The following is a 13,133-nucleotide window of genomic DNA, read 5'->3' as shown; positions in this document are numbered from 1 at the left end:
TATGGCTGAGTAGTATTCCATTGTATGTATGTGTGTGTGTGTGTATATATATATATATATACACACACACACCCCCCCCACATCTTTATCCATTCATCTGTTCTGTTGATGGCTTAGGTTGTTTCCATATCTTGGCAATTGTAAATAATGCTTCTATGAACATTGGGCTGCATGTATCTTTTCAAATTAGTGTTTTGGGTTTTTTTGGGATATATATCCAGGAGTGGAATTGCTGGGTCATATGGTCAAAACTAAACTACTTTTAGTTTTTTGAGAAACCTCCATACTGTTCTCCATAGAGGCTGCACCAATTTACATTCCCACCAACAGTGTAGGAGGGTTCCCTTTTCTCCACACCCTCTCCAGCATTTATTGTTTATAGATTTTTTTATGACAGTCATTCTGACAGGTGTGAGATGATATCTCATTGTGGTTTTAATTTGCATTTCTCTGATGACTAACGATGTTGAGCATCTTTTCACGTGTCTGGTGGCCATCTGCATGTCTTCTTTGGGAAAATGTCTATTCAGGTCTTCTGCCCACATTTTAATTGGGTTGTTTGCTTTTTTGATGTTGAGTTGTTATATTTTGGATATTAACTCCTTATCGGTCATATCATTAGCAAATATTTCCTCACATTCAGTAGGTCGCCTTTTCAGTTTGTCAATGGTTTCCTTTGCTATGCAAAAACTTTAAGCCTAATTAGATCCCATTTATTTATTTTTGTTTTTACTTCCTTTGCTTTAGGAGACAGATCCAAAAAATATTGCTACAATTCATGTCAAAGAGTGTTCTGCCAATGTTTTCTTCTAGGAGTTTCATGGTTTCCAAAACATAACTTTTATATGCACTGGGAAACCAAAAAATTCTTGCGACTTGCTTTATTGCGATACTTGTTTTATTGCAGTGGCCTGGAACCAAACTGCAATGTCTCCAATGTGTGTCTGTACTAACACAGATCTTTCATAAAAGCAAAGTTATGTAATGCAAACTTTCGAAAAGTGTGGCTACCATATTCAAAAATTTTAACAAAGGAAATAGTAATGCAACATCTGAAACAATGAAAGGGTTCCAACACTCCTAGATAGAATATACAGACTCAGGAAACCAGCTAATCTTTCATCTCCAACAGTAATGTACTGAAATTGCAACCGAAATCTTCCCTCTTGATCATAGCACTCTAATAAACTCACCATACACTGGTAAACACAAATGATCAACCATGTTGTAGAAAAGCATGGACTGATTGCTCATTTGTGTTTGGGTGTGTATGTGCTTTTGTGTTAAGAGGGAAAAAGAGAACAGATAAAACAGTGATAAGAGTATTTACAGAAATCTGAGAGTTTTCTAAATTGTGGTTAAAAAAAAGTGTAACATAAAATTTACCACTTTAAACATTTTTAAGTGTACAGTTCAGTAGCGGCGAGAATATTCACATTGTTGTAAAACAGATCTCCGGAACTTGACTTTTTCATTGTATGGAACTAGAACTCTATATCCATTAAGCAACAAATTCCCCTTTCCCCCTCCCCACAGACCCTGGCAACTACAATTCTGTTTTCTGTTTCTATGAATTTGACTACTTCAGATACCTCATATAAATGGAATCATACAGTATTTTGTCTTCTTATTACTGGCTTATTTCTCTTAGCATAATGTCCTCAGGGTTCATCTATGTTGCAGCATATGTCAGAATTTCCTTCCTTTTAAAGGCTAAATATTCCACAATATGCATACCCCACGTTTTGTTTATCTATTCGTCCATCAACGGACACTTGGGTTGCTTCCAGCTTTTAGCTATTGTGAATAATGCTGCTATGAACACAAGTGTGCAAATATCTCTTCAAGATCCTGCTTTCAATTCTTAGGATATTTATCCAGAAATGGGATTGCTGGATCATATGGTAATTCTATTTTTAATTTGTTGAGGAATCACCATACTGTTTTCCATAGTAGCTCTGAGTTGTTTTTAATATTTGCTCTCAGATATCTCACTCATAAATGTTAGTTCTTTAATTTGAGACAGGAGGGAAATAGGAAAGAAAAAGCGAGGCAGTAGGAGCCCCTCTCTGACTAGGGCCTCTTTCTTCACTCGAGCTCCCCAATCTCCCCTCCTGCCCACAGCACAGCTTCCCTTTTCTAGTCTATTCCCGTCCCTTCTTTCCTGCTGCCTGATGCCCAATGCTACCGTCCCCTTGTGGTGGGCAGAATAATGGCTCCCCAATAAAATGTCCACACGGTAATCCTTGGACCCTGTGAATGTGATATGTTACATGACTAAAGGGACTTTGAGGATGCAATTATGGTTCCAAACCTTAAAATAGGGAAATTAGCCTACATTACCCAGGAGGGCCCAATCTAACAATGTGCACACTTAACAGCAGAGAACTGTCTCCAGCTGGAGGAAGTAGAGGACGGCAGAAGAGAGATGTCCCAGAAGGGCAAGCTAGAGAGACTGCAAGCGTGAGAAGGATTCCATGCACCGCTGCTGTTCTGAGATGTAGGGGGCCACACACAAGGACTGGCAATGGCCTCCAGGAGATAAGGATAGCCCCCACTGACAGCCAGCAAGGCACTCAGTCTCACAACTGCAAGGAACTAAATTTTGCCGACAACCTAAATAAGCTCAGAGGTGGATTCTTCCCAAAGTCTCAGAAAGGAATGCAGCCCTGCCAACTCCTTGATCTTTGCGCTATGAGACCCATTTTGGGCTCTAACATATTGAACTGTGTGGAGATAATAAAGGGGTATTGTTTTAAGTTGCTAAATGTGTGGTGATTGCTTATGGAAGCAGTAGGAAACAAATACACCCTCTCTCACACTCACCTGGGTCTCTCCCAGCCCTTCAGAAATGTGCCATAACTTGGAAGGTGTCAGCTGTAGAGCCTGAACAACTAATTCCATGTCGATTCACTAATGGACAAGGGCTAGAGGGAGACTAATTTTTTGGAGAGATGAATTTTTTTTTCATCTGACTCTACTAGATATCCATAACAGCAGCAGGAATTTCACACCTGGAAAGGGGGAGATCAGCCTACTGGGCAGTGACAGAAAATAATCTGTGACCAAGAAAAGCCTCACAATAGCACATCTACCGACACCGACACCGCGCATAACAAGGCCTGCTCATGCCTCCATATGGGTTATTCTCGAAGCCTCTCTGCCCCTCGCTTATAAAATACAATGTATTTTCATCATTAAAAAAAATCAGAGGGACTTCCCTGGTGGTCCAGTGGTTAAGAATCTGTGCTTCCAATGCAGGGGACTCGGGTTCGATCACTGGTTGGGGAACTAAGATCCCACGTGCTGTGTGAACGGCCCCTCAAAAAAAGAAAAAAAAATTTAAAAAAAGAATCAGAGCACAGAAGGTGATGCACTGAAAGTGAAAGTGCCCCTGCTCATAGTTCCACCTTTCCAGAAAGTTTTCATGTAATACAGTCCTTATGTGTCTATTTTCTTCTTTTCTTTTTTCTTTCTCTAAAACAGGATCACTCTGTATGTACTATTCTGTGACTGGATTTTTTTTTTTATTGATTAATATATCTCTGGAATTTTTTTTGTCAATACATAGACAGTAGACCTCTCATTTTTTAAATGATTACATAAAAATGGCTATAAGTTACAATTGAGAAATATCATAACCCATGGATGGCCATTTATTCTGTGTATTTTCATTAGTACAAATGAACACCCATCAGTCTTTATTTCTTCAACCTTATGCAAGTGTATCTATATGATAAATACCCAGAAGTGGAAGTACTGGGTTACACAGGGTGAGCATTTAAACACTGACAGATATGGCCAAAATACCATCCCCAAAGAGTGCCAACTTTACTCTCCTATGAACAGAGTATGAGAGTGCCCATCTTGCCCACATCCTCTGCAACACTGGTCTTCTTACATTTTTTTTCACCTTTACCAATACTTAGATAGAAATGATTTCTCATTGTGTTATTTACATTTCTTTATTTCTCAGTAAGGTATAGCACCTTTTCACATGTTTGTTGGACATTTATAATTCTTTTTGTATCCTATTCATGTCCCTCACAAATTTTTCCATCGAGTTCATTTTTCTTATTGACGTAGTGAAGTTATTTTTATGTTATTGAAATGAGTCTCTTGTCAAATGTGCTGCAAATACTATTTCCTGTGGATTGTCTTCTGACTCCACTAATATATTGTTTGCCATCATAAATTATAAATTTGTATTTAGTTCAATAGATCAATATTTTTCTTTTAGGCTTTCGGTTTGTATCTTGGTTGTAACTGCCTTCCCCACTCCAAGATTATTTTTAAAATTCACCCATATTTTGTCTTTTTCATTTCGGTATTTTATTCATCTGAAATTTAGTTTCATGTAAGAAGGGAGAAGGAATACAGATTTACTTTTTCCCTGAAACAGTGAGAAGTTTTCCTAACATCATTTATTGAATAAGCCATCTTCTCCTCTCTGATATGAAATGTCTTTTTCTTATAATAAATTCCCAAATCACATAATTTATTCTCTATTATTGACCTCCCTGCTTCGGTGTCAGTACAAATTATTTTAACTATGTACCTTTACAATACATTTTAATATTTTCTTATTTTTAGACATCCTCTAGCTTTTGGGGCATGTTAATTTTTTCACATAAACCTTTTATCAACTTATAAAATTTTTTAATATTTTGATTTTCTGTATTTTGATTTGACTCAGATAAGTTACTGTGCTATGAAGGCTTGATTTTTACTTACCCAGATAGATGCCATGATATCCCACCTTTCTCTTGAGTTGAGATCACACTAACCTATTAAAAGGAAAAAAAAAAAGTATGAACAGTATAAATCTGGGATTCAGAACACAATAATCTCAGCCTAACCCTTAATCTCTAATCCAGAAAACAGAAGTCAACATTCAAAGAGAAACCACCTCTGGAAGAGGATGTTTCTCTAACATCAAGTACTGCATTTGCTAAATAAACATCACCAAACACCAACTATCTATCTACAAGAGACTGTGCTAGACCTGGGAAGGGCTCAAAACAAGAGAGAAGAAAAATCTCTGCACCTAAGAGGTTTGCAAATATGTTTCCTGGGAGCCAATTTTTGACTCATTTAACATCCAGGAGAACTACAATGATTGTTGACTTCTTTTAACTACCATCATAGGGAACAACATAAACTTGTCCCCCTCCCCCAGTTTTCAGCTGGCTTGTTTGATCCCTTGTGTTTGTGAATCTTCATTTACATTTTACAAGGCTTCAAGTCTACAGCCTGTTATAAACAGACATGCCTGCTCTTTGAGGAAGGTCCAGGCCTTGGTAGGGCCCATAGGTGAAAAAGGGCAATTCTTTGATGGATGCCTGGTTGGGAACCCAGACACACTTTCATATGTAGACATTATTCAAACATGCTGGCAAATCTCCAGGATTGGCTTAGAAATAAAGTTGCTCCCACCCTTACCAGGAACAAAATATTCTAAAAATTCAGTGATAGCCCCAGAGCAATGCGCAATAGGAAATGACACTATTAGTCTCTGGAATTTAAATATTTCTAGGGACTTGATTTTCTCAGGCTTTCTGTAGGGGAGGGCAGTCAGCTTTCTAGTTACAAGGGCTAAGGGCTACATCCCTCTAAATATACAGCAGATACAAAATATCATTAGTTCTGGTTTTGCCTCTTAAAGCTAGACACAATTTCTTTGAGCCTCAGTTTCCTCATCTGTAAAAAGGGGAGAGGATGGCTGTTGCTGGCACTAAATGAAATAATATGTGTAATCACATCAGCTAATGTTTTGAGTTCTTACTATGTTGCAGGTAATATAAAAAACACAACAGGAAATTCCCTGTCGGTCCAGTGGCTAGGACTCCGCACTTTCACTGCCCGGCAGGTTCAATCCCTGGCTGGTGAACTAAGATCCCACAAGCTGCGCGGCTTGGCCAATAAATAAATTAAAATTTAAAAAAATTAAGAAACATTGTAAGGTCAATTCCAAAAGGCTGGAGATTTTTGTCAAGTTTTTTCACTGAGGCACAAAAGTACTAAATAAAAATGCTTATTGAATGAATGAATGATATCAGCCTCACAATAATCCAGGGGAGCTGGGTATCATTAAGAACATCTCCACTTTGCAAATGAAGAAGTTGGGGCGCAGAGAGGTACAGTCGATCTCTCAGCATCCACGGTTCCAGGCCCCCTCCCCCACCTTGCCCCGCGTTTACCCAAATCCTCAGTTGCTCAAGGTCCCTATATATAAAGGCACAGTACAGTCTCCTTACCCGCGGGTTCTGCATCCGCTGATTCCACGAACCGCGGTTCGACTTTGAAACCCGCGGCTACGGAGGGCCGACTGTACTATAACGTTCCAGTCTCACAGCGAGTAAGTGTCCCTCTACGGAACCTAGGCAGTCACAGTCCAAGGGTATACATTTAACCCCCAAGCTTCTGCCTTACCCAAGTGCCCCGCCCATACACTGTCAAAGCTAATGCTCAATATGTGTTGCTTTAGTATAATTTGTAAATTACAAACATTTACTACTGATTTCAGTTTTAAGAAGTGAAAAATTACTCCACAGTGGAGGCTAAATGACCTAACAATAGAACCTTAAACATCCTTTTCTGAAAGAGATTAGAGCGTTTACATCATTTCCTTTACTTCTCTGTCCCTGTATTTAAGCCGATGTCTCTACAGAACCACGCGGCTCTGGGAACAAGCTTCTGGTTTTCTTTACATCTTTGAATTTCCTTTCTCGTCAGTTTGAAGTTTTCTGCCTTCATGAAAGCCAATGGCGATATCTTTGCAGAATAATGTTTTTATGAGTTACAATTTTCATGAAGTTGATTTTTAGAAAGTTGTAAATGTAGCTCTGGCAGAGGACAGAGTCTGACTGACTGTGTAGAACACAAATCCTTGGAAATAATTTAGCCGGGCAGTGTTACAACCTTCTTATTAGCAGCCCGAGAGGCCTCCAGAGACCCAGAAGCTCCTTGACCCGGCAGAAACCACAATTTCCTATATATGGTCACTTGCAAACAAGCACTCAGATGCTCTACCTGCTGACTCAAATGCCAGGGGAATGATTCAGGTGCAGTGAATCAGACTCTTGGAATCAAAGAAAAAGGTGAGTCTTTTCATGGAAAAGCAAACTTCTCGGACTCCCAAAGCCCAATATGTAAATACACTTTTATCCTACCTCCTAAAAAAATTAAGTGAAATAAAGTAAATTGCCTAAGTGAAGAGGAGGGACGTGCTCACAAGGATGGGTGGGGTTCAAGTCCTCAGAACAGAGCTTGGAGCCAGCCCCTCTTACGACGCCAGGGACCGGGAGAACCATTCCGACTCTCCGCTCTTTTTCTGTTCCCAAGACCTGAGGGTGGGGGGAGCCAAGATGGCCAACTGTATCCCTGCGCGGCTATCTGTGACGAAAAGCCAAGGGTCGAGGGCGCCGGGACAGCTGGTCAGCTTGCGCCCCGCCCCAAGCAGAACTGGGTGACCCTCCCAGGACAGGCAGTTCTGCTGCTCGGGGCCTCAGCTTCCTCGATTCTGAAACGGGGGCGGTGGCCTCCACGCCCGCCGGGGCCCCTGGGCCCTGCACTCCGCAGCCGGGTCGGTACGTGGCGTGGGTGCCAGCCCAGCGCTGACCCGTGGCCGCGTTGCGCTCGCGGGGGAAGCGGCCGAGGCGCGACCCTGCTCCAAGCTGCGGGGCAGCCGGGGTGGCTGGTGAGGCTCGGGCGACGCGGGGGAGGTTGAACTTACCTGGAGCGCGGCCCCAGGAACGGGCGTGCGGAAGAGCGGCCAGCGAGGGAGTGCGCGTCGGACAACGCTGCTCCGCGCTCGCTCCCGCCCGTGGCCGGACCGCGCCCCTTCCTCCCGCCCCTCCACCGCCTCCCGAGTTCACCTGATCGCCACCGGAGGCTGGGAAAGGGAAGCCGCGCCCCGCGGCCGTCCGGGCGCCAGTTCCGCGCAGGCGCGCCTTCGGCCCTTCGCCCTCGGCGACTTTAAAACTCTACCGCCCTAGTCTCGCATCATCCTCAAAGTGAAACCCATGTCCTCGGTTTTCACTTCTCCTTAACTTACATTAAGCTTTTCTTCAGATTTTGTGCAAGCTTGTTTTGTTCTAGGCGTTGTGGATTCAGAGATCAGACAGTCCCCACTCCCAAGAAGCTCAGAGCCTGGTACGGGATGACGAACAGCTAAACACTAATAACAGTCCGTAACACTTATCTAGCATTTCCTTTGTGCCGGGCACTGTTCTGAATTCTTCACAGATATGCACTAATTTAAATCTTACCATAAACCTATAAGGTAGATACTATTTGCCCCATTTTATAAATGAGAAAACTGAGACAGAGAGATTAGGTAAAGTGAGCAAAGTCACAGAGGGAGTAAATGGCAGGTTTTTTATCCTGCCAGGCAGGGAGAAATTTTCTTCTACCCTTCTAGGTTCTCCTGGCTGCTCTAAGAATTAAAATGACATAAGACACATTAACGGAGAAAAATATACAAAAGTATATCACTGTATCCTCACACCGTGGAAGGGACAAGAGAGCTCTCTGGAGACCCTTTTGCAAGGGCACTAATCCCATTCAGGAAGGCTCCACACTCAGGGCCTAACAACCTCCCAAAGACCCCACCTCCAAGGACCATTGCTCTGGGGATTAGGATATCAACATATTAATTTTGGGGGGACACAAACATTCAGATCATAGCAAGCAGTTTATAATAACTCCCACAGCCTCTCCTTAAAAACACTGCTATTAAAAATGTTAATTGTAAATCTTTGAAAGATACCAAGAATAAATGATATTATAATAATATTGATACCTGTGTACTCACCACCCAGTTTTATCAAATCTTAAACATTATGCTGTATTTTTTTAGAATGTTTTCAAGACAGTTTAAAAGGTATGTTGATACAATTGATGTTCCTTTTGTGCTTTTCCTGACCCATTTCCCTCACTCTTTCTCCAAAGATAACCCAGTAGTAATCACAGTGTTATTATTCTCATGCATGTTGTTATACTTGTTTCAAAATATTGATATAGCCATAAACATATCATACTCTTTAGCAGATTTTTAAACTTTAAATATATGGTATCATGAGGTATATTCTGCCACTGGCTCTTTCTGTTCAATGCTAGCTATTCTAGTAGCAATTGTTCATCATTTATTTTAAGTGCTGTATAGTATTCCATTTTATGGCTATATCATGGTTTGTTCCTCATTCTCCTGATCATGGGTATTACATCGTTTCAATATTTTGCTACTTTGAATAATGCTGCAATGAACATTATTTTATACAGCTTCTTGTTCACAGGTGTGTGAATTGATGACATTACCATTTGAAAATAAAATAAGGATAGAAAGGGAGAAAGTTTTGACTGTATGGCATAGGGAGTGATTGGTTACTAGGAGAAGATGTGAACAGGCATACAGATTAGTTTAGTTCAATGATTAGTTTTTTGTTTTTTAATTAATTTATTTATTTTTGGATCTGTTGGGTCTTCGTTGCTGCACGGGCTTTCTCTAGTTGAGGCAAGTGGGAGCTACTCTTCCTTGCGGTGCGCGGGCTTCTCATAGGGGTGGCTTCTCTTTTGCCGAGCACGGGCTCTAGGAACGTGGACTACAGTAGTTGCAGCATGCAGGCTCAGTAGTTGTGGCTCGTGGGCTCTAGAGCGCAGGCTCAGTAGTGTGGCGCACGGGCTTAGTTGCTCCGTGGCCTGTGGGATCTTCCCGGACCAGGGCTCAAACCCGTGTCTCCTGCACTGGCAGGCAGATTCTTAACCACTGCACCACCAGGGAAGCCCCAATGATTAGTTTTTAATCAGGGCTGTATTGTGAAAACTCTTAAGAGGATGAACAAATGTATCAGTTAGCTGCCGCCACCATAATGCTATATAACAAACTACCCTCAAACACAGGGGCTTAAAACAAATCATTTATGTATTCTCTCAGCTCTGCAGGATGGCTGAGGTGTCTCTGCTTCACAGGTCCATTCTGGGTCCATTCTGGCTGAAGGGGCAACAGCTACTTGGAGGAAGTTCTTCTCCTGGAGACGTCAGAGTACAAGAGGGCGCACCCAACTATGCACGCATGTCTCAAGCCCTTGCTTGCATCACTGCTGCTAACATCCTATTGGTCAAAGCAAGTAACACGACTGAGCCCAATGGCGAAGGAGGGGGAAGTATACTTTTCCCATTGTGGGTAGGGCAGTGAGGGGATAGTTCTGAACAGTAAGCTAACCCATCTTAGCAGCATACAGAGAGGCACTGGGGGGGAGTTGGGAGCTAGCGACATGGCCACGCTTTGTCAAATGGAACAAGGACGACTACATCCAATATTCAGGTCTGGGGACAGGTAGAAATATTGAGAGTCTCTAGACCCCAGGAGAGTGTTAGGCATGGAAATCAGAGTTTCCTTGGGGAAAAAGCTCAACCACTAAGCCAAATATTATTTTGGTGTTTGGGACTACAAAATAATCAACAATTTAGCTAACATTTTTTTTTAGTACCCATTACACTGTTCTAAATACTTTGCACACATCATCTTATTTAGTTTTCACCCCAACCAGATGCGGTAGGTCCTATTCTGTATCATTTTTAAGAGCTGCGTAAACTGTACAGCCTGAATAAGACCTTGGCCCAAGGTTACATAGCCAGCAAATCATGTAGCTGAGATTCAAACCCAAGCACCTTGGCTCCAAAGCACTCAGCTACAGCGTACTGCTTATAAATCTTCATATAATGCCGAGAGGTTGACCCAAGGGTCCCTCAGGAATGAGGGGAGGAGAAAGGACCAGGCAGCAATCTAGGTGAAGCCATTCTTCTTTTACGTTCAAAAGCTCTATAGTTATGTACACATTCTCTGCCAACTGAAACTGGCATTACTCATGACCCCTGTCAGCTCAGCAGACAGGGAAGACATACAGACTAAACGGGTGCATGCGCTGAGTGGGTCCCTTCCATTTCTGAAAGTAAATTTTTGAGCAAAAGAGACAATCTGCTGGTTTACAGCAGCAGCAGGAGGGGGCTAGTGGTTTCGGTGTTCTGGCTTCTGTGGTTCAAAACTCTGCCCCATATTATGATAGGCATATGAGTAATGGTCCCCAAAGATGTCCAACAACCCCTGGAATCTGTGAATATGTTACATTACACGGCAAGGGGGAATTGTAGTTGCAGATGGAATTAAGTTTGCTAATCAGCTGAACTTATTTGTTTCATATCCTTTTCCATATGGTTTATTAAAGGATATTGAATATAGTTCCCTGTGCTGTACAATAGGACCTTGTTGTTTATCCATTCTATATATAATAATTTGCATCTGCTAACCCCAAACTCCCAATCCATCCCTTCCCCAGTCCCCCTCCCCCTTGGCAACCACAAGTCTATTCTCTGTGTTTGTGAATCTGTTTCTGTTTCATAGATAAGTTCATTTGTGTCATATTTTAGATTCCACATGTAAGTGTAATCAGTTAACATAAAGAAATTATCCTGGATGATGTGGACCAAATGTAATCACAAGGGTCTTTGAGTGGGGAAGAGGCAAGCAGAATCTGAACTAGAGAGATGGTACAATGAGAAAGCTCAACTGGTCATTGCTGGCTTTGAAGATGGGAGCAGGTAATGATCTAAGGAACATAGGTGGTCTCTAGAAACTGGAAAAGGGAAGGAAATGGTTTCTCCCGGGGAGCTTTGAGATGGAATGCAGCCTGTCAACACCTTGAATTTAGCCTAGTAAGACCCATTTTGAACTTCTGACCTGTAGAACTGTAAGCTAACATATTCGCGTTGTTTTAAGCCACTGAATTTGTGGTAATCTGTTGCAGCAGCAAGAGGAAATGAATAGGAACATCTCTGGGCATGACCTACACTGGGTGTTGTTTACTGCTGCCTTCCAAGCAGTGCAGTTAGATCATCCTATCAGAGCCAAATTTTAATTGAATAATTAAATGGTCTTATTTCAAGTCTACAGACCAGCTTAAATTAGGTGTGATAACTCTATTTTGAAAATACAGAGAGAGGCTCAGAGGAATTCAGTAACTTCTACAAGTTCTGTCCCACACAACCAGGAAGTAATAAAGCTGGATTTATAGCCAGAAGGAAATGAGTAACAGGTGGTGTTTACGTGTAGGATTTATTTTAATGATTCCAGGTTCAGCGTTGAACTCTTTGGTTTCAGGATGGCAACTTTAAAATAAAAGGCACTGTGTTTTTTTGAGGTTTTCTAGTTGTAACAACTGCCCAGTTACCACCATTTAGACTAGAATCATGCTATAGTGTATTTATAAAATTAATACTTTTCCCTCAACAGATGAGTTTTCTCAGAAGTAAATGTTAGGTGATAAAATGATAATAATGATAAATGCTAGGATCCCAGAAACCAGGTTTATAGTCATCCAGAAAAAAAAAAAAAAAAACAGAAAAAATTGTTTGAGGAAACTTTCACCACTCTGAATACATTGAACCACTTGGTAGTTTTACAAGAAGCTAATTTTCCTATATTACCTTTTCTTTCTGCTAAAAAGAACAATTTCAGAGTCAAATATAAGATTTTAGAGCAAAGTTATTGAGATATATTTTAAATGTATAGTAAAATGTGAGGGAAAAACTAACAAAAGCAGGTTAAATTGACCAAGCAGTTGTGGATATGTTTTCTCTCACAGTTGTGAGCTGAGCCGGCCCAGCATGAGAGAGCCGATTGCTAAATTTTCAGGAGTTTTGCAAGTAAACAGAGCCATTATTAAAATTTATATCAAATAAGCACAATTGAATACATTATGTTAAAAGCAAAGGTACTCAAACTTTCTAATTCCTTGACATTTTACTCTTATTGATGATCTCGAGGTTATTTATGTTTACTTTGTGTGGTAGAAATGCTATATCAACTTGTGTTCTTGTGTATCTCTTCCCATCTCCATGTTCAGTGAAATTAGGTTAAATTCTGCCATGGTAAGGGCATATACAACACAAAAGCCAGCAAATGCTTCCAATCAGGCCTTCCCAGACACCAAAAGCTGGGTGTGAAATATTTATCAGCGTGCCACTGATTATAATAATGGGCAAATTTAAAATTAAGACAGGATTTGAGTTCAAGTGATTAATTATTTCTGATTTATATTAGAAAATTATAATCAAATGACACTGAATTTAAGGAC

At 41.1% G+C, this 13,133-nt stretch overlaps 1 protein-coding gene across 4 annotated transcripts in view; it reads right to left on the bottom strand.

The window, feature by feature from the left end:
* Window positions 1-8,296, bottom strand: part of ANXA3 (annexin A3) — a 58,550-nt gene extending 50,254 nt beyond the window's left edge. The window contains exons 1-3 of one of the 4 annotated variants that reach the window (XM_079920862.1): window positions 7,736-8,296; window positions 6,258-6,379; window positions 4,735-4,787 (exon numbers count right to left, since the gene is read on the bottom strand). In XM_079920862.1, coding sequence (XP_079776988.1) covers window positions 4,735-4,749 — 15 coding nt within the window. In that variant the 5' untranslated portion in view covers window positions 4,750-4,787; window positions 6,258-6,379; window positions 7,736-8,296. The remainder of the gene's footprint in view (window positions 1-4,734; window positions 4,788-6,257; window positions 6,380-7,735) is intronic. The other 3 variants (XM_079920860.1, XM_079920861.1, XM_079920859.1) reach the window with 3 other exon arrangements.
* Window positions 8,297-13,133: the final 4,837 nt, after the last annotated feature.

The sequence above is a fragment of the Stenella coeruleoalba genome, assembly GCF_951394435.1.
Source record: "Stenella coeruleoalba genome assembly, chromosome: 4".
Lineage (NCBI taxonomy): Eukaryota > Metazoa > Chordata > Mammalia > Artiodactyla > Delphinidae > Stenella > Stenella coeruleoalba.
Note: the sequence above shows the minus strand (reverse complement) of the source record. Positions and strands in the feature narration are given on the sequence as shown.